This window comes from Centroberyx gerrardi, chromosome 19 (assembly GCF_048128805.1).
Source record: "Centroberyx gerrardi isolate f3 chromosome 19, fCenGer3.hap1.cur.20231027, whole genome shotgun sequence".
NCBI classification, from domain to species: Eukaryota; Metazoa; Chordata; class Actinopteri; order Beryciformes; family Berycidae; genus Centroberyx; species Centroberyx gerrardi.
The window spans coordinates 11,408,103-11,431,500 of record NC_136015.1 but is presented as its reverse complement, the minus strand read 5'-3'; the positions used below and the strand labels follow the sequence as shown (position 1 = coordinate 11,431,500).

The 23,398-nt window shown below is 45.4% G+C and overlaps 2 protein-coding genes across 2 annotated transcripts; one reads left to right on the top strand and one right to left on the bottom strand.

Annotated features, from left to right (window-relative positions):
• Positions 1-715: 715 nt before the first annotated feature.
• sp8a (sp8 transcription factor a) lies at positions 716-3,123 on the top strand. The gene is made up of 2 exons (XM_071920183.2): positions 716-803; positions 1,721-3,123. Exons 1-2 carry the CDS (start codon positions 783-785, stop codon positions 2,981-2,983), a joined length of 1,284 nt encoding a protein of 427 aa, XP_071776284.1. The 5' UTR covers positions 716-782; the 3' UTR covers positions 2,984-3,123.
• Positions 3,124-6,420: 3,297 nt separating this feature from the next.
• On the bottom strand, positions 6,421-21,631 carry itgb8 (integrin, beta 8). The gene is made up of 16 exons (XM_071920139.2): positions 21,538-21,631; positions 20,131-20,216; positions 17,661-17,832; positions 17,379-17,485; positions 16,395-16,534; positions 15,363-15,528; positions 13,620-13,778; positions 13,239-13,334; positions 12,856-12,948; positions 11,442-11,582; positions 9,965-10,367; positions 9,472-9,694; positions 9,198-9,301; positions 8,670-8,786; positions 7,612-7,775; positions 6,421-6,549 (listed from the first exon to the last, which is right to left on the bottom strand). The coding sequence occupies exons 1-16, from the start codon at positions 21,629-21,631 to the stop codon at positions 6,421-6,423; spliced, it is 2,394 nt and encodes a 797-aa protein (XP_071776240.2).
• Positions 21,632-23,398: the final 1,767 nt, after the last annotated feature.

Below are 23,398 nucleotides of genomic sequence, written 5' to 3'. Positions count from 1 at the left end.
GTGTACGCCTGTGTTGCTTAGCAGCCACGTTGTTTAGCTAGTATACAAGGACTATGGTGTAAGACATCATTTAACTTAATTATTATCGATTAAAAATGGAAGAGTTGTTGGGCATTTGCGATCTTAATGGTGGATTAGGTTACTGCCACAGAATTTGAATGGTTAGGCTACTGCCGTTTTATTAAAAAAGTCTGCCCAGTAGCCTATGACTATTGAGCAAAATTATGGTCATTCACAGTAGGAGGAGGAGGAGAGGTAGCCTAACTGATTTTTGAAGGTAAGAGAGGAAGCCACCGGCCAGTTTTGGGGTTGTAACGGAAAATAGCACTGCCTATAACACAGTGCGTGATAAGTAAAGTAATGCCATTACTTTTGAAACCAGTAGCCTAGTCTAAGGAGTAACGTGTAATGAGTTAGGCTACTTTTCTGAGTAACCAACCCAACACGCGCCAAATAACCCCACTTGAACCAAGCTGTTCAAATTACTGTAAAGCACGGCCTCTCGTGGCTTTAGTTTTTATAAAACCCTACTACTTGTTGCCCATGTTGAGCGTGCTCGCGAGATCTCACTTTGAAATTTACGACGACCTCGAGCACAAACCATGGCACAAACGTGTAGACATTCTGAGCTGGCCTCTGATTGGCCCTCGGGCTCTCAGCGGCACTTCAAAGCCACGGAGAAGCTACAACTACTAAAGCAGTCAGAGAGGGAACACACACTCTTCACCGCCGCTCACTGCACGCACACACACATCTCACAGCGGAGGGTATCATCACAGACCATGGCTGCTACACTGCTTGGGGTAAGTTTACGTTCTCTGGGAAGCCTTGCCTATTAGGTAGCCGGTATCCTTTTCCGAATGAAACTCACATCCGTGGGCTATCGAAAAAAATGCCTAGTTTTTTATATTCCTTCAATATTGCTAGAATATTCTTATAAGGGCGTAGTGTGTCTGTGGTACTCAAAAGTGAGTTCATAGCATACTTTATTGCATTTTATCTATTATGGTTATACTGTAATATCCCTTTAATAAGCCTTATATAGCGACTTACAATTTTGCTGTATTCTAGGAGTAGGCTGCTGTAGGCTACCTAGCCTACTTCTTTTTCGTAAGTTGTTAACTTGCCTTTGTTGTTGTTTTCACTGACTGGTTTAAACAGAAGTCCCTGTTCATCATGTCAAGGGTGTGTTTATAAATGCAGTTTCATTGGAACAGAGTGTAAAGCAGCTCGGTCTATTAGGAATTTATTCATAGACGATGAAAGGATGACCAGATACGCATTTGACCCCAGAAACGCGCTCGCTGTAGCATGTAAAGACAACAGAGAGGACAATTTTTAGCATTTTTTTTTTTATCGTTAGCCAGATTGTAAACAACTTATGTCTAAATCATTTGGATACGCCGCTGCACTTCCTCTCTAAGTGCCGAAACACAGTCGGGATGATCCAAGAGAGAGACGCTCTGATACGTTACCAACCATTTGGTGCCACGGTGCGCTCTGACGCATCCCAGGTCCGCATGCTATAGGCCAACCACTGATAAATGTCACCTTCTTACTTAAAATTACTTGCATAGTGCCTTTGAGATCTTTTTGACTAATACAGTTTAGTTTCAGCATGACGCATGACTAAAAGCCTATAGAGTTTTTTTTCTGTTTTACGCACAGTGTTTTGCCATTACGCGCTGGAGTAATGTGCCATGTGTGTGTGTTCTTCCAGGAGGAGCCCCGGCTGGGCAGCACCCCCCTGGCCATGCTGGCCGCCACCTGCAGCAGAATCGGTGACTACAGCCCCTCGTCCTCCCCCGCTCTCTCCGACGGAGCCCCGGGACTTGTCAAGGGCTTCCACCCCTGGAAGAGAGCCGCGCCGGGCAGCAGCAGCCTGGGCAGCTGCCTCACCTCGCTCGGGGTTCCCACTGGGACCTCCAGGAGTAACGGGACCGGACTGGCAGAGACCTCTAGCGCTTTCTCTCTGACCGCCGCCAGTTCTCCTTTTGGAAATGATTTTTCGGTGTACCAGACCGCCGTGCCATCAGACAACAGTGTTCCTGAGCACACGCACGCACAGCGGTCTGTGTTTCTGACCAAATTCCCCTCGTCGGTAGACAGCATAACGGGAATCTATCCGAGGATGCACGCGCACCCCTACGAGTCCTGGTTCAAGCCCGTGGGAGAGGTCGGTAATGTTCCTGGCGGGTCTTCTGCTTGGTGGGACATGGGCACCGGCTGGGTGGACACACAGAGCCCGGCCGGGTTGCCCTCTCCTCTGAGCGGCTACAGCACCGACTACAGCTCGCTGCCCCACAGCCACCCCGCTTTCAGCCCCGGGCCCTCTCAGCACCTCCTGCCCGCCACGCAGCACCTCCTGGACGGCTTCAGGCCGCCTGCCCCGGCCTCCTACTCAGAGTCCACCACGGCCGGTGCACCTGCGCTGACAGGAACCCCCGGCGTTTCCCTGCCTGCTTCCTCCCGCTCCTCCTCGCGGCGTTACACCGGTAGAGCCACGTGCGACTGCCCGAACTGCCAGGAGGCGGAGAGACTGGGCCCGGGGGGCACGAGCCCGCGGCGGAGGGGCTTGCATAGCTGCCACATCCCGGGCTGCGGGAAAGTTTACGGCAAGACCTCCCACCTGAAGGCCCACCTGCGCTGGCACACCGGGGAGAGGCCGTTCGTCTGCAACTGGCTCTTCTGCGGGAAACGCTTCACGCGCTCCGACGAGCTCCAGCGGCATCTGCGCACGCACACCGGGGAGAAGCGCTTTGAGTGCTCCATTTGCCACAAACGGTTCATGCGCTCCGACCACCTCAGCAAGCACGCGAGGACGCACAGCGCAGAAGGTGCAGAGGACGGCGGGGAACCGGGGCTCGGTAAAGGCAGCAGCGACACGGACAACAGTGTCTCCGGTAGCCCGAGCCAGTCCCCCGGTCTGCTGCACGTGCGGGAGACTGTCCAAACCACCGACGGACAGAATGCAGTGGAATAATTCACGAGGTTGAGCATGAATTGTAAGCAACACTTGGGTATTTGTTTACACTGAAGCCTGTGCGGAGTGTTTCCTTGGACACTTAAAAACTGAAATGGCACTTTATCATGAACTTCAGCTGTGGATGAAAACTGTGTCCTTACCTCATATTATTTTTTTTAATTTTTTTTTGTGATACTTTAAAATACTTTAGGCTACTTCAATTTATCAAACGTGCATCATTTGAAGACATTTTATGTATATGCCTATAATTTATCCCACCAAACATCAATTTTTGTTAAGAATTAAACTAGCCAAATCTGTTATTACCCGTGGGTATTTGGATATTTCTTGAAGTCAAGTCGCACTTTGAATTCTTATTTAAGGTTATGCCATTATCATATCATAAAATTTGTTTGGTTGAAACACTTAATTGTTTTAATTTATCTTTGCATGTATCATAATTATCTCTGGTATCAATAAAACTGGACAGATTTGGGTCATTTCCTGTTTTAATGAGTCTCGGATAACTGCTGTCTCAATCAAATCTCGTTAATTATTCATTACTTACGAATTCGTTGTCTATTATAATTTGACTGTAAACGAATAAGGAGTCAAATTTCAGCGAAAATTATTTGTGAGCGAAACAAATTAAATAATAAATAAACTATCATCTATAATTCTAGGCCATATAGGCTAAACTACATTCTCAACAATATTGGACTTAATCAAATATAGGCCTACAGAAGAATTTTCTTCTTGCTTAAGTTTTTCAATATTATTAGCATATGTTTAAAATGGTCCGTTAGGATTTGATTTTTGCTGAACCAGAAGTAAATATAAGATTCATCAAACTAATGCAACTGCAACATGAACTAATCCGTCGCCTTCTGAATGGGATGATGTGGGACATGAGGCCTACTGCACAAAACAGTTGTTGGAAATGAAAAAGTTGCTTCAAGGTTCAAGTTAATTCTGTCCTGGCAAATGGTGACAAAGCATGCTATTAACAGGTTAGTTTATGTGCAAACATTGTATTTTGCACAGTTTTAACAACTGCAGAATAACTGCAGTTGGCTGCAACTAGTGACACTTAAACAGTTCGCTCGCACTCACAACTCTCTTCCGAGTTGCGTTTGCGTTTAGCTCCACCTAGTGTTACATGTATGCAGTCACCTGTATTTCTAATACATGGATCATATTCAAAGGGGGCAATCCTTACATTTTTATACATTTTGTGGTACCACAAAATAATGAAGAAGGGCTGTGTTACTTTTGTGGTACCATTTTGTGGTACTACAAAATACTTTAGAAATACACAAGTTACCCATAAATCCAAGTGAATTCTAAACAAATATTTGAGGCACAACATTAATATAGGAAAATATAGTTTTCAAATCAAACACAGCCCTTCTTCATTGGTATAAATTGTCTCAGTGGGATATATTTGTTCAACATTTCATTTCTTTCACACCTAGGATTTCAGGATAGAAAAGCAGAAGACCCCACAAGAAAGAATAAAAAATCTGGCACATTTTATTTTGGTGAAAACATTCATGCTACACAACTAGTCACATAAATTTACAGCAAAATTACACAGAAAAGTGCTGTTGTTACTCCAAAGTCAATGCCCGGTTAGATGAGATGATTATTACTTTATTGCTGATTCATTCTCATGCTTAGAGATAGAGTGCATTCTTCATAAACACACAACAGTACTTTCTACCTGTATCTCAAGTAGCCAGATGGCTGAATGATATTAAGTACCATAAAATAGCACAATAAAAATGTAAAATAAAAAGAAATAAAAATCACAATAAATAATAATTAGTGTTCCCAACTAAAACATTAGAGCAGCTATTGCTGTAAACATAGTGTTAAATAAACATCAAAAAGAGAGACAGGTTTGGGGCAAGTAATCTTCTCATAGGAGGCCATGCATTGGGATCCAGTGGAGCGAATGGATTGAACCACCATGGCTCTGTATGAGGAGGAGTAGGAGTAAAATACCAGCTCCGATTTCAGTACCTTTATCCAAACCCAGGGTTGATTTGTACCTTTGCCCAGAAGTCGGTCTATTCATCGAGTCTAACCGTTTTAGTACAGTGCAACTGGATTCAATGGTTCTGGACAGCAGAGACCCTGGAGTGATCAGTAGATGTACGCAGATACGTTTCTGTCCCTGACTTAGAGGTCACATTTTCTTTCTAGTGATGATATGGTTGTCAATAATTGTCAGTATGTCAGTATTTCAGATATGAATTTTCAGTCCGTTGTCAGTCCAGTGTTCTGGTTTTGTTTCGTCAGTTTCATCTATACTTAATGTGTAGGTGACTCCCAATGCCCAATGTATAGCAAAGCAGAAGCAGCCATGCCACTTGCCCCATGCTCCCTCCACACCCAGCCTCACACACTCCTGCCCTGTAATGGGACTCCACAGTTTTCAGTAGTACAATGCAAAACAATTGTTCTAGTGCAAGTCTAACCTGATTATTGACAGTTGACAACAGTACAGAACTACATGCTCACTTTACGTGATAAAAAAAATCTATAACATAATATTGACGAGCAAGGCAGTTGATCGGTGAACCTCACATAAAAATGGAAAAACACAATGCAAAATACAACAAAGAAACATTAAAAGCACTTGGAGAAAAAAAGCACTTCATTAATCATTAATGAATCTGACCATGGTAAAAATTCAAAATACGATTCCGTATAATTTTGCGCACTTTCTACTGAAACCATTGGTGTGCTTCATGTATCAAATCCCAAGGCAGTACAGCTGAGGTCAGTAATATAGACAGTATTATTGGAGAAACAATGCCATACCTCGCACTGACCACAGAGGGGCAGGCTGAGACAGGATGATATCACAGCTGGATTGATTCTACAGTTTAGCCGAGTGTCATAAGCACAGAAACCAAAAACAAATAGTGTTTTTGCCATAAAATTATAAATCGGAAGCCTGCATACGTGCATCTACCTGCACCCCCCACCCCCTGCCCTAACCACATACACACACACACACACACACACACACACACATACACACACACACTCATAAGTTAGAGCAGTAACTACTGCATGGCTAAAAAGCGAGGAATGACCACGTCGTACCCTGTAAAAGAAGTAGCCTCCCTGCTGCAACAGAGGAAGAAGAGGAGGCGACGTGTGCTCTTCCTCTCCTCATCTCATCCTCTAAAATTTGCAGGATACTGGCCATAGTCACACAGTCCATGAGAGTTTGGTCAATGGCATTTCAGTTCATAAGACTTACACGTGATTCCATGGCGCCCTCATCATTTAGTTTACCACTTTACAAAGTCACAAGGTAGAGCTGCTGGGAGTTATGTGAAGGTTAGAGGCAGGAAGAAGGCATTTGCCTAACTCTCCCTCTATAGGTCTCTATTGCTATTGACTTCCTCCTGACCTTGAGCCTGACCTTTGACCTCGGCCTAGCACTGCCAGGGGTCGTTGAAGGGCATCTTGGGAACCTGGATGTGCATCTCCACGGGGTGGTCAGGTGGGCGGTCCCTCCTGTAGGTAACTGTCTTCTCATTGGTTGTAGGGATGAATGACAGGTCCTGAAGGGGGACGGAAACACACAATCAGTAACACACACACACACACACACACACACACACACACATAAACACACACATACACATCTGCATGCACACAAACAAACATAAACACTCCCTCATTCCTCAGTAACAGCAGCTCATTGGGTGTTCAGAGAGGTTCAACATCAGAGGAGCAGGTTGAGTGTCTGTTATATAATAGAATCTGGCAGGGAATATTTGCAGCTTTACGACACTTGAAACACTCACAGATGATGGTAAATATTTACTGGAGAGTATAATATTACATTTGCAACCTTAGAAGGGAATTCTGCTCAATTTAAGAATTCAAATGTGTTTTCCAAACCATTATATCAATATTTACCGAGACTATAATCTGTGATGTCATCAAGATGATCAACCTGTAGCAGCTTCATCAACAATGAATGGGAGCTTTTACAATCAAACAAGGTCGGTGATAATCAATCTAAACCAGAATAGGTTCTCATATCCACAGAAAATCCCCCTTGTTGCTCTCACACTCACTTTTCCCAACTTTTTCAATTAATTCTCAACGGTGCTGTACATCACTGTAACGTCACAGATCTGGTTACTCTAGAGAGTGAGTTGGGAGCTGAGAGGAAATGTAAAATACAGCTGTACCACTGACAGCATCTTTTTCTGTCCTACAGTACATGAAAAATAATCTTAATTTAGATTTTTTAACTTAGATTGAGACGTTTATATAGCTCTTTTTTGATCATTTCATCTCATGAACTTATGGTCCATGGAAACTATTCAGTGGCAGAATTTCCCAAATATATGGTTGTCAAACTGAACTGAGAAATTTGGTTTCTTTATTCCTGATGAGCTGATGATTTACATTTTTGGCATTTAGCTGACATCCAGAACAACTTACGGTGAATGAGTTGGTAGAAGTTCAGTGGCTTTATAGGACAATTTGACAGGACAGACTGTTGTGGGGATCAAACCACTAACCTTTTTGTCTCTCTAACCGCTGAGACAGAAGTGATATTTGAGTGGTGGAACTCTCCATTCAGCCTCAGAGGACCTCTGTGAACTCACCTTGCCAGTGGGGTGGTAGCCTCCGTCCTCAGCGGCGCCCCCTGCTGTCCAGCCTCTCTTTTGTAGTATCAGCCTGGACACAGCCACCACCACCAGCCCGCACAGCACCGTCAGAGCACACACACTCAGGAAGGTCCCAACCAGCCGACTGCTGCTCGCACACTCTGTGGACACACACACACACATACACACACATAAGTGAGGTACGTTATATCATTCATTGTGGAGAACTGGGACACAACGCCTCTACCTGTGATGTGCAAAAAGTTAGAGATTACTGCAGTCCAGAAGAATTCGAAGACACACGCATACACACACACACACACGCATGTACATATATACACACACAGATACAAATGCACATGCACACCAAATTACGCAATCGTAAATACATACGTACAATGTACATTCAGGCGCACACAGATTCCCTAAAGACCATGTCCGCACACACACACTCAGTCAGTGGCAGCTGTGCCAGTGGTGCTGTACTGAACAGTTAGCTAGCAGTGTATCTGCTGGGGTCATGTGTGGATGATGGGCTCATCTCGCAACACAAAGAGCCCAAAGTTCTACTCTGACATTTTCTAACAGGGTTACCATGGAGACCTGGCTCCTGCTGCACCCGGGAGGAGTGGGCGTGAACGGGAAGAGAGTGTCCCGTTGGGTGGAGGAGGGGTGAGGGGATAGAGGGAGACAGGGGGAAAACACAATGACCAGCGCTGTTCCAAAAATTGGGGAGGCGGGGACGAACTGTAACACTTGGATGTGCGTTGATGTGCGTGTGTGCGTAACCCAGGGTATGTGGGTGTATTAGTGGGCTTTAAATAGTGTGTGTGTGTGTGTGTGTGTGTGTGTGTGTGTGTACAGATGTGAAAATCAATGTGAAAGTGAGCTGGGAACTGAGGGGAAATGTAAAATACAGCTGTAACACTGACAGCAGGCTTGCTGACTCAAATACACCAGGGTGCACTAACACAGCAATGGTAGCAACGGAAGTGACCTGGATAGAAGGCGTATGTGTGTGTGTGTGTGTGTGTGTATGAGTGCAAACATCATACCTGGGCGTGTACTAATGTGGAGCTGGGTCCGTCCAGACGCTAAGCTTGTCTGGAACCTATAGCGACAGCTGTCATTACTGATGTACACACACTGACTCCACATCTCCCCTGCTGGACCTAGAGAGAGAGAGAGAGAGAGAGGGGGGGGGGGGAGAGAGAGAGAGAGAGAGAGACAGGAAGTGAGATGTTATTCAGTTTAGGCATGCCAAGCTCCAAGCCCCGATGAAAATCCAACAGGATTATTGAAAACAAAAGAACAAGAAAGTAGCATGACTACAGAACCACTGTGGCTTTCAGCTCTTGGTTTCTCATCCTGAGTTCTTAGTCAAATAGTAAATGACAAGCCAAATCTTGTTGACAAGAAGGAAAATCAATTAGATCCCCAGCTTTGAATTAAAGACAACAAAAGGCCACCATATTGCTTACACAAATCAACTGAGATCTAAAAAAAACAAACTGCAAATGGAGCAAAGCCCGGGTGTTAGAATTGTGCTCTGGGTCAGTTTCTATTGGCTGAGCCTGTTGTACCTGAGACATCATCTATGTAGCCCACCAATGGGGCACAAGTCTGGTTGCAGTGTCCCGCCTCCTCCTGTGTGAGACCGTGGGACAGGTGGCAGTCCACACACTTCCTGAGAGAGAGAGAGAGAGAGAGAGAGAGAGAGAGAGAACAAGACAGCAGGGTCAGCTTCAAAGTAGTAGAGTAGAGTAGCTGTTTTCATGGCTTCCATCATGATTGACATGCTTCATAGAAACTGGTGCAACTAACCGACAGGTATACTGACAAATAAGGGACAGTTACCAGTATGATTGGCAGGTGCTGTGGCAAATGGGGCATTGCTCACAGAAGTTTCCAGAGTGCTGGGGGTCATCACACACACACTTGCCGCACACGCACTTGCCCCGCCCGCTGCACAGCAAGCCGTTGGTAGATTGGCAGGTTGCTGTGGAAACGGGGCAGCCGCAGCTATCACCTGTCCAGCCGTCACCACACACACACTCACCTGACGCACACACACCCCGCCCTGAGAGGGACGGACATGGAGAAGGGGAGACAGGAGGAGAGACTGTTACCGAAGTGCGTTGACATTTGTAGATTGTGTGTGTGTGTGTGTGTGTGTGTGTGAGTGAGTGTATTTTATATCCTGTGAAATCTCTAGGAGTTAAATGTACCGTACATAAAATTATCTTCAAAATCACTTTTTAAGTATCAAGTATTGGTATTAATCAGGTGTGTGTGTCTTGGGAATCTGTGTGTAGGTGTGTGTGTGTGTGTGTGTGTATCTCCCCCTTACCTCCACACAGCAGTCCCTCTTCATACGGGCAGGAGAAGTCATCCATCTGGCAGTATTTTCCGTACACCGTGCCCAGCCGGCTCTGCTCACACACACACCTCCCACACTCACACACTCCCCGACCGCTGCAGTCCGCGTCCGACCCGTCGGCCCTACAGTCCGAGTCCGAATCTCTATCTGAGTCCCGATTCAGCGCGTGATCCGTCCTCTCTGGGGTCTCGCTGCACGGCGATTGGCTGTCGTCGCGGCAACGTCCCGTCGGCCCGCAGCTGCAGCGGCATCGGGAGCGGACCCGGACCACGGTGGATTCGTTGTAGCCCACGGGGCGAACCACCACCGTTACATCTTCATCTTCACCAGCATCGGGACAAGAGCGCAGGCCGACGGTGATGTTGAAGTAGACCTGTATAGGAAGATAAAACAGTTGGTCATGCTTTATTGGGATGGTCCAATTCTGATACTCAACTTACTATCAGGTAACTATAATGTGTAACTAAAACATGTACTGAGTTTTAGGTGATACTCACAATTGTGTGAAAAGTAGTTCATAGATATTTACTGTCTGATTAGGGTTAAAATTGGGTTAGGGTTACATATAGTCTGCAGAAATACATCAAATAGGGAAGTGACACTTTGTTGAACATCTATTTTTTGATAGTTAGTTGCATATCATCAGACTATCCAAATAAAGTGTTACTTTGGAATCTACCTTCAGGCTCACACTTATTTTTTTTAATCAAAAGTCCAGTGAGTATAGGTACTTTCCATAATTCAGATTTTAGCTAGTGAGAAATTTTGTACTTCGGGTTGAGAAATCCAGTCATGGCTTAAATGGCTAAACTTCTGTGGAGCAATGATTAAGCACCTTGGTGGTTAAAGTTAAGAATGGATTCCAAAGGGATTCTTAACAGAAAAGTTTCTGTATAGTGCCAAAAAGTAACTCTACAGTATTAAAACCTTTGTGGGAGTGTTTAGGCCTTTTGTTTCAGTGGCAAAAGAGAAAAGGTATGAGAAGAATGACTGATATGTGGCCTATTTCCAAATATAAATGTCCAATTTGTGTGGATTAAAGCTCTCATGTTTGGTCCAAAAGGTGAGAAAAAGATTGCATGTGGAAAAAAAAAGGTTATGGAATCACACGACAATGTTTTCCTGTTAAATACAGCATGATATAATCTGCTGAGCTCGGATTATTCTCTAAATCTTTTCTGTCACGTAAAGCTCTGGATGTGTGTGTGTTTGTATGTGTGTGTTTGTGTGTGTGTGTGTGTGTGTGTGTGTGTGTGTGTGTGTGTGTGAATGTGTCAAATACAACCAAATAAATGTCCTGTGACATCTCTGTGAGCTTAATTCAATCATTTGTGTGTAAAAGTACATAAAATTAGATTTAAAGCCACTATTTTTTGTGTGTGCCTTGGTAACCTGTTGCGTATGTGTGTGTGTGTGTGTGTGTGTGTGTGTGTGTGTGTGTGTGTACCGTCTGGTTGGGCTGCACCCCAGAGCAGCTCTGGTTTTTGGCTGTGGACCCGTCGGGACAGAGAGGAGATACAGACACCCAGTACCTGCTGACTGCCCTGTCCTCCACCGACACCGACACCGCCACCTCCGACAACAACCTCTGGATGGAGCCAGGGAGGAAAGACATGACAAACCAACATGCAGTTTAATACCTGAAGTCAAGAGATATATCAAAGCCAACAAGTTAGAGACAGGATCCCCAGTGTGGGGGAAGTTGGTACTGAGAGAGAGTTAAAGATAAAAGACAGTGAAAAGGACAGTACAGGGCTGTGATTTTTTACAGCTAATAAAATTTTATGAACGTAATCTGCGAGGGTCAAAAGCAGAAAGAGAAAGGAGAGAAAAGAGAAAAGAGAAAGGCATAGAGCGAGACAGAGAGAACTGAGATTAATTAAAGTTGTCACATGTCTCTAGAAAGCCCTCATTGTGGTCCTGTCTTTCTGATATACACAGGGGCTTATAGGAAAAAGGAGGTGGGACCAAAAATAGCATCTTTGTATTCGTCTGTGATTAGGACACATGGTTTCCGTGGTGATCTGATAGCTATTATAATGCCAGCTTCTGTTCTGGCTCCGCTGCTTGTGCATGTGTGTGTGTGTGTGTGTGTGTGTGTGTGTGTGTGTGTGTGTGTGTATGCGTGTCTATGCACCCGGATCTGTGGATTCGGCAGATTCTCGAAGCAAACAATGGAGGCCTGTGCCTGAGGCAAGATTATTGCCGAGACTGCTGCCAACCGAACAAACCCCTAGTCTCTCACACACACACACACATATGCACACACACACAGACACACACACACACACACAGACAAGGACACCCCTCCCTAACCTCCTGTTCTCATCTGTGTTTTTCTGTTTCATTAAGCCTTCAATGCCCCAAAGCATCTCCCATCATCTGCTCCCCCAAATAAATAGCAGAGAAAGTTCCGAGATGAAGTCTGTGAGTGTTTCGATTCTTTTTCTACGCTCTGCCTGGATACATATGAGCAGTGTACTGTATAGCTTACATGCTTTGTACATATTCTCCTCAGTCAACGTGTCCTCTAATAAGAATGTGCTATTAGTCAGCTTGCATGATTAAGCAAGGCTGAAAAAATCGGACTAAGCGGACTAATGCTTCAAAACTTTTGAACTGAGACTGTGTGGGATCATGAATCCAGCTCATGTGCTGCTGCACTGCTCTCTCCCACCTTCGTCCCTATCCTTCTCTCCAGTGTCTGAAGGATGAATAATACACTGAGGGAGAATGAGTGGAATCTAAAAATAAGGGAAATAAGTTAATCTCTGGGGGCGAGGAGGGAAGGGTAATGAAGCGGGATGTGTGGCACGCTGTTAGCAGATCCCAGCTCAGTGTGGCTGTGCGGCGCTCAGTACCTTGTATGCGTCCACTACCAGCTCGATGAGGTTTGGGGCCTGGAAGAGGCCCAGCTTGCCCAGGTAGGAGCCAGGCAGCAGGCCAACCAGCTCCTAGAGAGGGACAGGGAGATGAGGGTTAAACAAACAAACACCCCCTAATATGTCTGGCCAAACTGAATGATTTTGGTATCAAAGTGCGGAAGATTTTTTGAATTTCTGCCATTTTCAAGACTGGTATAAATCACTTGACACCAATGTCTCAAGTCCTGAGGGCAGCAGGTCTCCCAGACGGTCTCCCTACTCACCACGTCACCCTGCTGCCTCAAATGTTTGTGTGTCATCATATATTTTCACAGGTATGTACAGTATGTGTTTGTGTGTGCTTGCTTTAGAGAGATTACCTCATACCACTGATACTGCTGCTTCTCCACAGCGAAGATGGAGTAGATGTGGTTTTCCAGCAGCTTGTCAGACAACTGGCCCATACTGGGGTGGTCCTGAAAGAAAGATGGGGGACAATGTTATGTGTGCATGTGTGTGCATGCATTTCTGTATATGAGAGCCCCATTCATTGTGATCAGTTGTGGTAAATAAAAAGGTGAGGTAAACTATGGCCTTCAATGAATGAACATCATGAGGTAAACATCAATATAATGTCCATTTTACCTCTCTCCATCACTATTTATTTTGGTTGAACTGTCAGACTGTGTCCCTGTTCGTCTATTATTCTTCCCGGGAGCCAGACTTATTTCCCAGTATCGATAAATGTCAGCTCCTCTCACCATCCTGGTGCTGTCTGTGTAGATGTTGTTTTCCATGTGACACAGGCCATCGTGTGGGGTGACGATGCCCGCCAGTCGGCTGTCCAGCGCCAGGTGGGACGGCTGGTCAGTCATCAGCAGCAACAGACGCTTGGCCTCCGGACGCCAACCCACCTCCCTCTGAGAGAGAGAGAGAGAGAGAGAGAGTTCAGATATTTAGTTCATAGTAAGTGGTATCAAACTGATTTAAGTTATATGAAAATATTGTCTTTAAAGAGGGAAAAAACATAAATCAACACTTTTCTTAAAATATAATTGATTTTTGTTCATATCGGTGGTTGTGATTCTTTATGCTGATCACCAACCATCATAGTTTATCCACCTTTTTATTTCCCACTACATCACTGCTCAGCAGTAGGTTCCTGTGTCCCCAGAACGACCCCCTCCACACGCTCTCAACACTTAACAGAAACAGACTCACCTACACAACCAAGTATCTACACTTAGGCTTATACTCCCAACACCCAATCATTTCTAAACTCGCTATAGGCATCAACAACAACAGTATACCCATAGTGTAATCATGTTTATTCTACTGTAATACATCTTGTCTGCACTATAAGTCCTGTTACATTTTGTTCTCCGCCTATTGTGTAAATCCTGTACTATAACATGTCAGCACCAGTTAATCCCTTGTGCAGCCGTAGTTATTGAATAAAAGCGATGCTAATTTTAATTGTGAACAATGAACATGAACAATTTCAATAAAAATACCAAAGCATCTGCATTCACATCAGGCCTAATTTACAAACTTCAGTCACGCTACAATGTGTTCTATTTTTGCTGAGCAATTTCATTAATTCCCTTGCTAGTAAATGTAATTTCGCTGGTCGATTAGACTTAACAGATTGATTTGGAAAATATGTGCATGCTTCATATTTTCAAGGTTAGAAATGTGGTTAGAAATTGCACTCATTCAAACAACATCTGAACTACCTCAGTTCCCAGGGTGGTCAGGTCTGTAATGCCAGAAACATGTGCAATTTAATGGAAAACCAGTTTCAATTCTTCTGCCAGTCACAGAATCCCCCTCTTTTTGTGTCTGACTCGTTCAGGTTAGTCATAGTCGAGTATGAGACCATGAAAATGGCCTGTGTGTGTGTGTGTGTGTATGTGTGTGTGTGTGTGTGTTTAAGGGGACCCAGTACACTTATGAGAGAGTCTATTTTGAGACTCATTCCCACTGTGGTGTCTCTCTGTTGGCTGGTTACTCAGGCCCCCCGCACTGTCTGACTCACACCCCTACTGGAGACCATAGTGTAAGCAACTGTCTGTGTGTGTCTGTGTGTGTGTGTGTGTACAGGAGAGAAATACCCGTGCTATGGCGTCAGACTTTGTGTGTGTGTGCGTGTGCGTGTCATACCCCAGCGATGGTGTCATTAATTAGTGGGATGCCAGTGGCGCTGCCCAGTGCTGAGTCAGCGTGCCACCATTCTCCCAGGCTGAATGTCTCCAAGACCGGCAGGCGGACTGCACACCACAGTCGGGGTCAAGTCACATTATACTGAATCCGTTCAAGAAGGAAATAATTGAGTACTAATACTCATCACCAGTATAGGAAGTTTATTGAGGTGAACTGAAAATAACCCAACTGAAAAAAAACTTGAATTAATCTAAAAAATCTCTGCCATCTCACTGTCTGCGTGCCAGACAGTGTCTCTCTCTCTCTCTCTCTCTCTCTCACACACACACACACACACACACCTGGCAGACAACGGCTTGCAGCATAGCATCCAGGCCTCCCTCAGGTGTGTCCATGTTGCCCGAGATGCGCTGGTGTTTGATCACACGTGTGAACTCTGTTATATTCCCCGTCACACTCAGGACGTGGTGGAAGCCGTGGGCCGGACGACAACGAACCTCATAATCGCTGGACAGAGACAGAGACGGACACAAAGTTTTTATTACAACATTCAGGAACGTGGAGCTCCAGCGCAGAAAAAACAAACATGCTATAAAAAATAAACACTAAAAATCCTGTTGTTTCTGTCTCCTAGCACAGCTCATCATCACAACACTGTTGCCCCTGACAACTGAGTGATGAACCAATTATCTCGGACTGAGTCAGATGAAAAATGGGAACAACAAATGGGAGCAGCTTGCTTTGAACTTGTGAATAATCACAAATCCCCACGCTATTCTTATCGCATTAATATAAGTAGAAAGATAGTTAGGGAGTATAAAAAAGCAAACTTTGAAGGTCTTGAAGATCGTTTCTATTTTTTTGCATTTTATCTGTTTTTGTCAGATAATGAATGAGAAATGTGTGGGGGCGAGACATAAACTACAGGAGGTAAAATCTGGCCATGACGGGGATTTGAACCCTGGCCAACAAGCTGCATAATGTGCTTCCACACGGTCTAGGAAACCCCCAATCTGCTGCCTACCCTTATAAGTCCTCATTTTAATTCACAGTGGGTTCTGGCTATAGATTCTCTGAAGCAAGACCAACTTGATATGGCTCCAGATAAAACCAGCCTCTTCAAATCAGCACTCTACATGATCGAAAATGATGATGGTAATGATTAGTACTACTACTACTACTATTACTTGTCTTAACAAAGATATAAAGTGCTGCAAAATAACATGACTATAGCAAGCATATTCACAAAGAATCATCTATAATAAAGGGAAGATTTACACTGCTGGCTCGATTAACGCCCATAGATATCATCAACATTTAATCAGGCTAGTTCAATAATTCTCATTTTTACACCAACAGATTATGAGTCTTACCTGCAGGGGTTGTTGATCTTGGAGGGATGGACGTTGATGTAGGGGGAGACGGGCTTGTCCACAAAGGACCCAAAACCCAACCTCAGGTCTGACGAGTGTTCAGTCATACGATGGGACAGAGCTACACCCACCGTCTTCAACTGGACCACAGACAGAGAGGAAGAGAAGGAGGTGGAGGAGGAGGAGGAGGAGGAGGAAGAGGAGGAGGTGGAGGAAGAGAGGAGAGGAGAGGAGAGGATGAAAAGGCCAAGGACAGGTAAGAGAAGATATGTAGGCATAGAAGAAGAGAAAGGGGAGGAGTAGAAGATGAAAAGGAAAGAAGAAGAGAGGAGGGAGAGCACAAGGATTAGCACTGTTGTACTGTGCTGTTAACTGTCTGTTTATTGCCTGCCTGTCCACTTGCACAGTTCTTGCCATTCTCCTTTGAACTCTCTAGTCAATGAGCTGTTTTCACCCATGGGACCGCCGTTGACCGGATGTTTTTAGTTTGTCGCAGCATTGTCGGTAAACCATTGACACAGCGGTGCATGAAAAGCTCAGGAGGTAGCTTTCTGAATTGCCTGCGCCTGGCAGCAAAGATCAAAACTATGCTCAAAGTTGCTTGGATCAGTTTTATCCAGCCTAACATTCAGTCCAATAGTAACTGAACCTCTCGATGCCTGTCTGCCTGCTTTAAATAGCAAACCTTTTTCTTGGATGGGGTGATGTGCCTAAACAAGGGCAAATTTATGCAGTCCACTGAAACATTTAGGGCAATGACGTATCGTTCTTTCTGAATATGAAAAGAGGATTGTGGTTATGTGAAAATTTGCAGCAAAGATGCGAAGATTGATAATTAAAATTAAATGCTCACAATAATCCAACTTTATGTCCTTTTATTAATCACATACTGCTCAATAAAGAATAGTCAGATAGATTTGTCTTGATGATCATCATGATTCATAGCACCATGACAGAGTGACACCTGAGTGTATGAACACGTACCTGATCAAGGTTTTCCTGCATAGACGCTGATACATCCACCAGGTAGTAGAGATCTACAGGATAACGCTCCAACTGGTTTACAGCCACTATGAAACTGGCCTCTGAACCTAGGAGCACACACACACACACACACACACACACACACAAATCTACTATTTAATATCTGAAATTTAAGGACGCCCTATTTGATGAGACTAAAACATGCACAAATCAAATGGTACACAGTGAAGCCCTGTATGTGGAGTATACTGGAGGGGCTGGGTTGCCATGGCGGTCACCTGCCTGGTCTGAGGGTGATGCTGATGTCTTGTGGGGACACTTGTGTACTGCTGATGGTGGCGTTGACCTCCACCTTGACCTCTGGCTGCTCTATGAACTCCAGCCTGCAGCCCCTCCGCAGCAGGTTCAGTGGCAGGTCGCAGCGCTGGCCAACCCCCGCCCCATCCAGAAAGCCCTACAGGTCACACAAGGTCAAAGAGAAAGGGTCACTTATTAAGCCTCAATGTAGAGCATTATAGTAAGTCAGTGAAAATGTCAAATACATCTATACACCTGTTAGAACTAGGAACACACAGCGGCCCATGTAAAAGTTCATTTCAAGTAAGAAAATGAAAGGTCAAAACTGGATTAACAAAGTCACACTGGTTTCACTGGTCAGATCAGGAGGATTTCTTGATGTTCTGACCTGGGTCTAGCTGTACCAAGATTTATTCAGTAGCAGTGTTGATCAAAGTTTAGCATCAACAAAAAAGTCCATCGGACCATCTCATAGATCATAACTCCCGCTAAGATTTACCTCTGACCATTTTCTCAATGAGCAGGGTGGACAGTGGATGTGACCATGGATAAATAAAGACAAGCCAGGAACTTTTTCCTGATATTCTGACCTGATGGGGAACTTTTGAATCAAGTCATCAAACAGTTATGGTCCTCATGTCATAACCTACTTCGGAATCGGGAATCGGCACAAACGTCATATGACTGACAGTTATAACTGTTGAGTGAGTCACTGAATAATTTTCTGTCTGTATCTATTTTCATTGAGTTTGTTTCTATTCAAAGTAGTGACTAATTTCCTGTTCCAGATCTACCCTATCTGATGTCTGTGTCTAAAAATAGCACCATTTGGAGGCATGTATTCTGTACCGCATGTGTGTGTATCTTGTGGTCAGGTGTGTATGTGTGTGTCCATGGTTGCATGTGTGCGTATGTGTGTATTAGCTGCCTATTAGTTATGTCACAGTGTTTCCATTTGCCTCAACAACACAATAGTGTCATGCCTTACAGCTTTGGCAAAGCCAGAGTGGATTAGTAACCTTTGGTATTCTGGTCTGAGAGAAAAACACAAATACACTAGCTAGCTCTGGATACATAAAACCAGACCATTCGATGTGTAGATTTACACATGTCCATTAATACGATGCTTTGTGCCAGATTTGGATGAGTCCATCTGAGTAAGTGTGACATGGCCCGAGGGATCATGCAGTCATTTTAAGTGCTCAAGCACTAAAAACTGGAGGGACTGGCTGCCCTCATTTAAGTAGGATACCTACTTTTTAATGGATATCCTGTCCTGTTGTTAGTTATGCAAAATCTTCACACAAAAATTACACAAATGCAGGGCAGCCAACAGTAAACAGCATACAGTACAGGCTGGGACTGGAACCGGGCTGTAGCCAAACATGCGAGCGGTACATGAACCTGAAAGGCTGAAGGTTGAATCCCTTGAGCAAGCAAGACTATACAGTCTTTATATCAAAGCTAGAGTGAATGAGTTAGTTGGTGTTCACTTGTTCTCTGTGGCTTTATTTATGGCCGTCCCCATTCCTCTTATCTACTTATTAACTGAGTTCCTGCGGCCATAATCTGTCCTGTAACAACAGAGAATTTCAGAGAGACTTTCTGGGACTTTCCTAACGTGCTCCTTGGGCTGGCACTGAATTAAAATAACACTAGGATCTAAGTAAGCACCTGCTTACTTGCAAGTGCGTGTGCATGTATGTCTCTGTGAGTTTGTGTGTGTGTGTGTGTGTGTAGGAGGGAGAGGTAGGAGGTGGTATTTGAATGCTTGTCTGCCTGTGTGTGTGTTTGTGTGTTTAAAGGTGCTTTCACACACCACTGAACCCCGCCCCCTTCAAGGCCGTGGTGTCAGATAAGGTTAGGGTTCATTGGGTGGGAAACCACCTGAAGCTTTTAAACACACAAATGCTGACAGACTGGTCTAGTCAATTCTGTTTGTATGTGTGTTGTGACTGGTGTGTTAAGTGGCTAGTGTGGCGGTGGTGCTGGGCAGCTTTACAGCTTCTCACGGCTATTTAGTGGTTCAGGGTGGGCTCTTTACGAGACACACACACACACACACACACACACACACACACACACAAAATACACACAAAGGCCAAGATAGGTACAGACAAACACACAGGTGGAAGCGCATGCATGCATACGCATCACAGAACTGCAGTGATACGTGTGAGTGTGTGCGTTTGTGTCTAGACTAAACACGTGGATGGAAATCGCTCTGTCTCTGCTGCTTTATGACAAAGCACACACACACACACACACCCACACACAAAGGTCATAGGGCAGGCCAGTCTAAGCTTGAACACACACATTATACACACATCTGTGGATGGCATCAAAGCTTTGCTGCGTGTCATCTGAGGAATGCTCATGTCTGCCCCCTTCCCTTTCTTTCTAAGCCTCTCTCTTTCTCTGTCTCTCTCTCTCACGCACACACACACACCCCTACCTCCTCGAAGCACCAGGCACACTGCGGTCCACGTCTGAGACACTCTGTACAAGAAGAGATACTAGCAGACCAGCACACACTGTCACCTGGAGAGAGAGAGAGATGGAGAGACAGAAGAGAAGAGAAGAGAAGAAAAGAGAAGAGAAGAGAAGAGAAGAGAAAAAGCAGAGACAAGAGGCAAAGAATGTGATTAGCATATGAAAAAGTGTGTGTGTCAACACTCATTAGCCATGCAGCGGAGCCCCTGTGGATATTTAGAGATCATGGACACATATGATGACGGGAGCGCCGCTTCACATCTCCGTTTAACACAGACATACAGGGCTATTCAGTGTGTTTCAGTCAGGCATGTTAGTGGAACAGTGGCCGGGAGTGTGGGAACAGGTGCTTCAGTTTTTGAAGTGGTGCAAGAGATTATTCACACACACACTCACACACACAGATACCCCCCCACACACACAAACGGGCTTTAGTCATGAGTCAAACGGTGAATGCTACGTGTGCACCAGTGCATCCCACATCAATGCACTGACACGCTGACAAACCATTTGTGTGAGATCAATTTTGTGGGACTTTGTCAAAATACTACATCCAGTCAGACTCCCTACTGTCCAAAGCTGCAGTAGAGATTTTACACTGACAAAAGGCGCAAAAATACCACCGTTAAAGTCCCATATAGGCTTACTGTAGTCGGATTAGTGTTGAATTGAAGTGATTTATCCGGTGAAATCCAATTTTCCCGAGCCACTTCAGTGCGCTGCAGTGTTGGGATGTAGGGCAGAGAAGGGCCGCGGGTCTCAGCATCGCTAACACAGCGCTAATGAGCCGCTCTGACCCAATTAGCGCTCTGGCCCTCAGCAATCCACTGAATAGATTAAGCTTTTAACTTCTAATTAGACTATCATCGATCAGCGCCTGGAGGTAAATGCCACTGAAACAGGAGGGCGGTGTGGCTCTGTGAAAGAGTGGGGTCCGGGGACCTCCGGGGGGCCCTTGATGGGGGCTCCAGGGGGTCCCGAGTAAAATGAGGGATAGATTAATGTCACTGTTATTTCACTCCCTAAATATCTGCATAATGAGAGTATGTATAAGGATGGCTGCTTCATTCAAAGGTGTCATCATCTCCCACTGTTGTTACCTCCTCACCTGTAATAATGACAGTTATGTAATTTTAATCTAACCACAACCCTATAAGAGAGGGTTCCTTAGAGCAAAATCTTATCAAATGGGGGTCCGGGGTTTAATGACAATGTTTGGGACCCCTGGTCTGTTCCCCCCCCTGCAGAGAGCACAGATGTCCCTGGTGCGGGACACTACGCAGTGAAGGCAGAATGACCTGACACAACAGGCTAATTGCTACGACATGATGCGGTGTGATTTAATTGGCCGTAATGAGCCTCCACTCACCCGGACGGGAGGCTTCAGCGCAGACAGCGACCACCACGGAGGAGAGCACGAGACACAGAGGGACGCTACCGTATGTACGTAGCCAGGAAGTCATATTATCCAACACACAAGCGACTCAAAGCGGAGCAGCGCGAGGCGAAGCGGCAGAGGAGGACCCGGTACGCTACTGGAGATGACGTGGAACCGGGGGAGACCGGGCACCGTGCGTCCACCGTACGAACAATAGCCGGGAATGCAGGACCGAGCCGCGGAGCATTTTCGTGTTTTTGTTTTTTGTTTCTTTTCCACCCAATAACCTCCTAATCCCGCGCGCGTAGAGGTATTCACATCCCTGGTCAAATCAGCTTACCGCGGGAGTTCAGCACCGGCGGCGGCGCGCGCTCCCCCGTGGACCGCGAGAGAAAGTGAAAACGGGCAACTGCGGCGGCGGCGGCGCTCGCGCAAGTCCCTCCATCTATTCCGTCCAACCCGCAGGTGTGCCGTGTGTCCCGTGCTTCCGTGATGATCCGGTTCACAGCCGACGGTGTCGCATCCCGGGACAGAGCAGAGCCACACGCGACTGTACTACACAAGCTCGGTTCCTCCCGGTTTCCCGCCCGGTGTGCCTCCACATGCTGACTGTTCGTGAACATCCACACCGGCAGAGTGACCGGTTTTTAACCGCTGCACTGACTCAGGCAGGCGGTGCCATGGCAACGAGAGAGAGAGAGAGAGAGAGAGAGAGAGAGAGAGAGAGAGAGAGGAGGAGGAGGGCGGAGGGGGGGATCCCAGCGATCCCAGAATTGTCCCATGTACAACTTTCAGAGAACCTTTCTTACAAAATGTTACCTAACATCCAACACATGAAGTAAGACAGGAATTATAATGATTATAAGATACTCTGTGATTATTGTGTCTTGCCTTGTTTGGTTATGCTTTATTTATATTATTACATATCCACATCATTTTTATCACTCAAAATACATTTTGCATGTTTATCTTTATTTTATTATTTCATTTTGTATTGCTTTGGCAACAACGATTTGACCATCATCCAATAAAAGATTTTAGAACTGAATTGAATTGAATTGACAGAGAAATAGAGGGAGACAGTTGGAGAGAATTAAAGAGGGAGGGAGAGACAAGGAGAGAGAGAGACAGAGAGAGAGAGAGACTTAAAGTGCTTACTACTAGGAGTTGAGGTGGGGTGCATTCCAAGTGAACCATGGCCCTGACTTGGACACTGATGTTTATATTGCTTCTTTAGAGAGCCATTTTACAGTGCTGAGGTGTCCTGTGTGTGGGGACCCGAACGTGGACGGAAGCCAGGATGATGGGGGTGTGTGGGAGGGTGGTGGGGTGTGTGTGTCAATAAAAACCAGTGCTTTTGCAGAGGCGGTTCACAACCCGGTGCTAAGGGGGGTTTGGGTCCATTGTGAACACAGATTCCAATGACATGGAGTAACCTCGCCTCGCCGGCTGCACCACTGAGCAGGGGCCAAAGACTTACTGAACAACTCAACACTTCAGCTGCAGAAAAACAGAGCGCTGCAACAACAAAGGACACAATAGTCAACCATCTTTGGCACGACCATACGTTACTGGTTTGCCGTCTCCAGTAGAGCTCTACTAGATAAAAACGGACATGTTTTTCTTGGCACGTAGCCTAAATAGTGATTCTGAGTGTGCCAATAGTCACAATAAACACACAGCGGTAGGCTTACCCAGCACACACACACAAGTCCCTTATCTGCTACGTTTGACCCCCATCTGTCACTCAGGAGCTCGGAGCAGAGCCAGCTATGTCTCTCCTTTCGTTCATTCACATAATTTGTCAAAGAGGAAAAGCGGGGGGGAGTGCCAACACCTCCCCACCCATGCC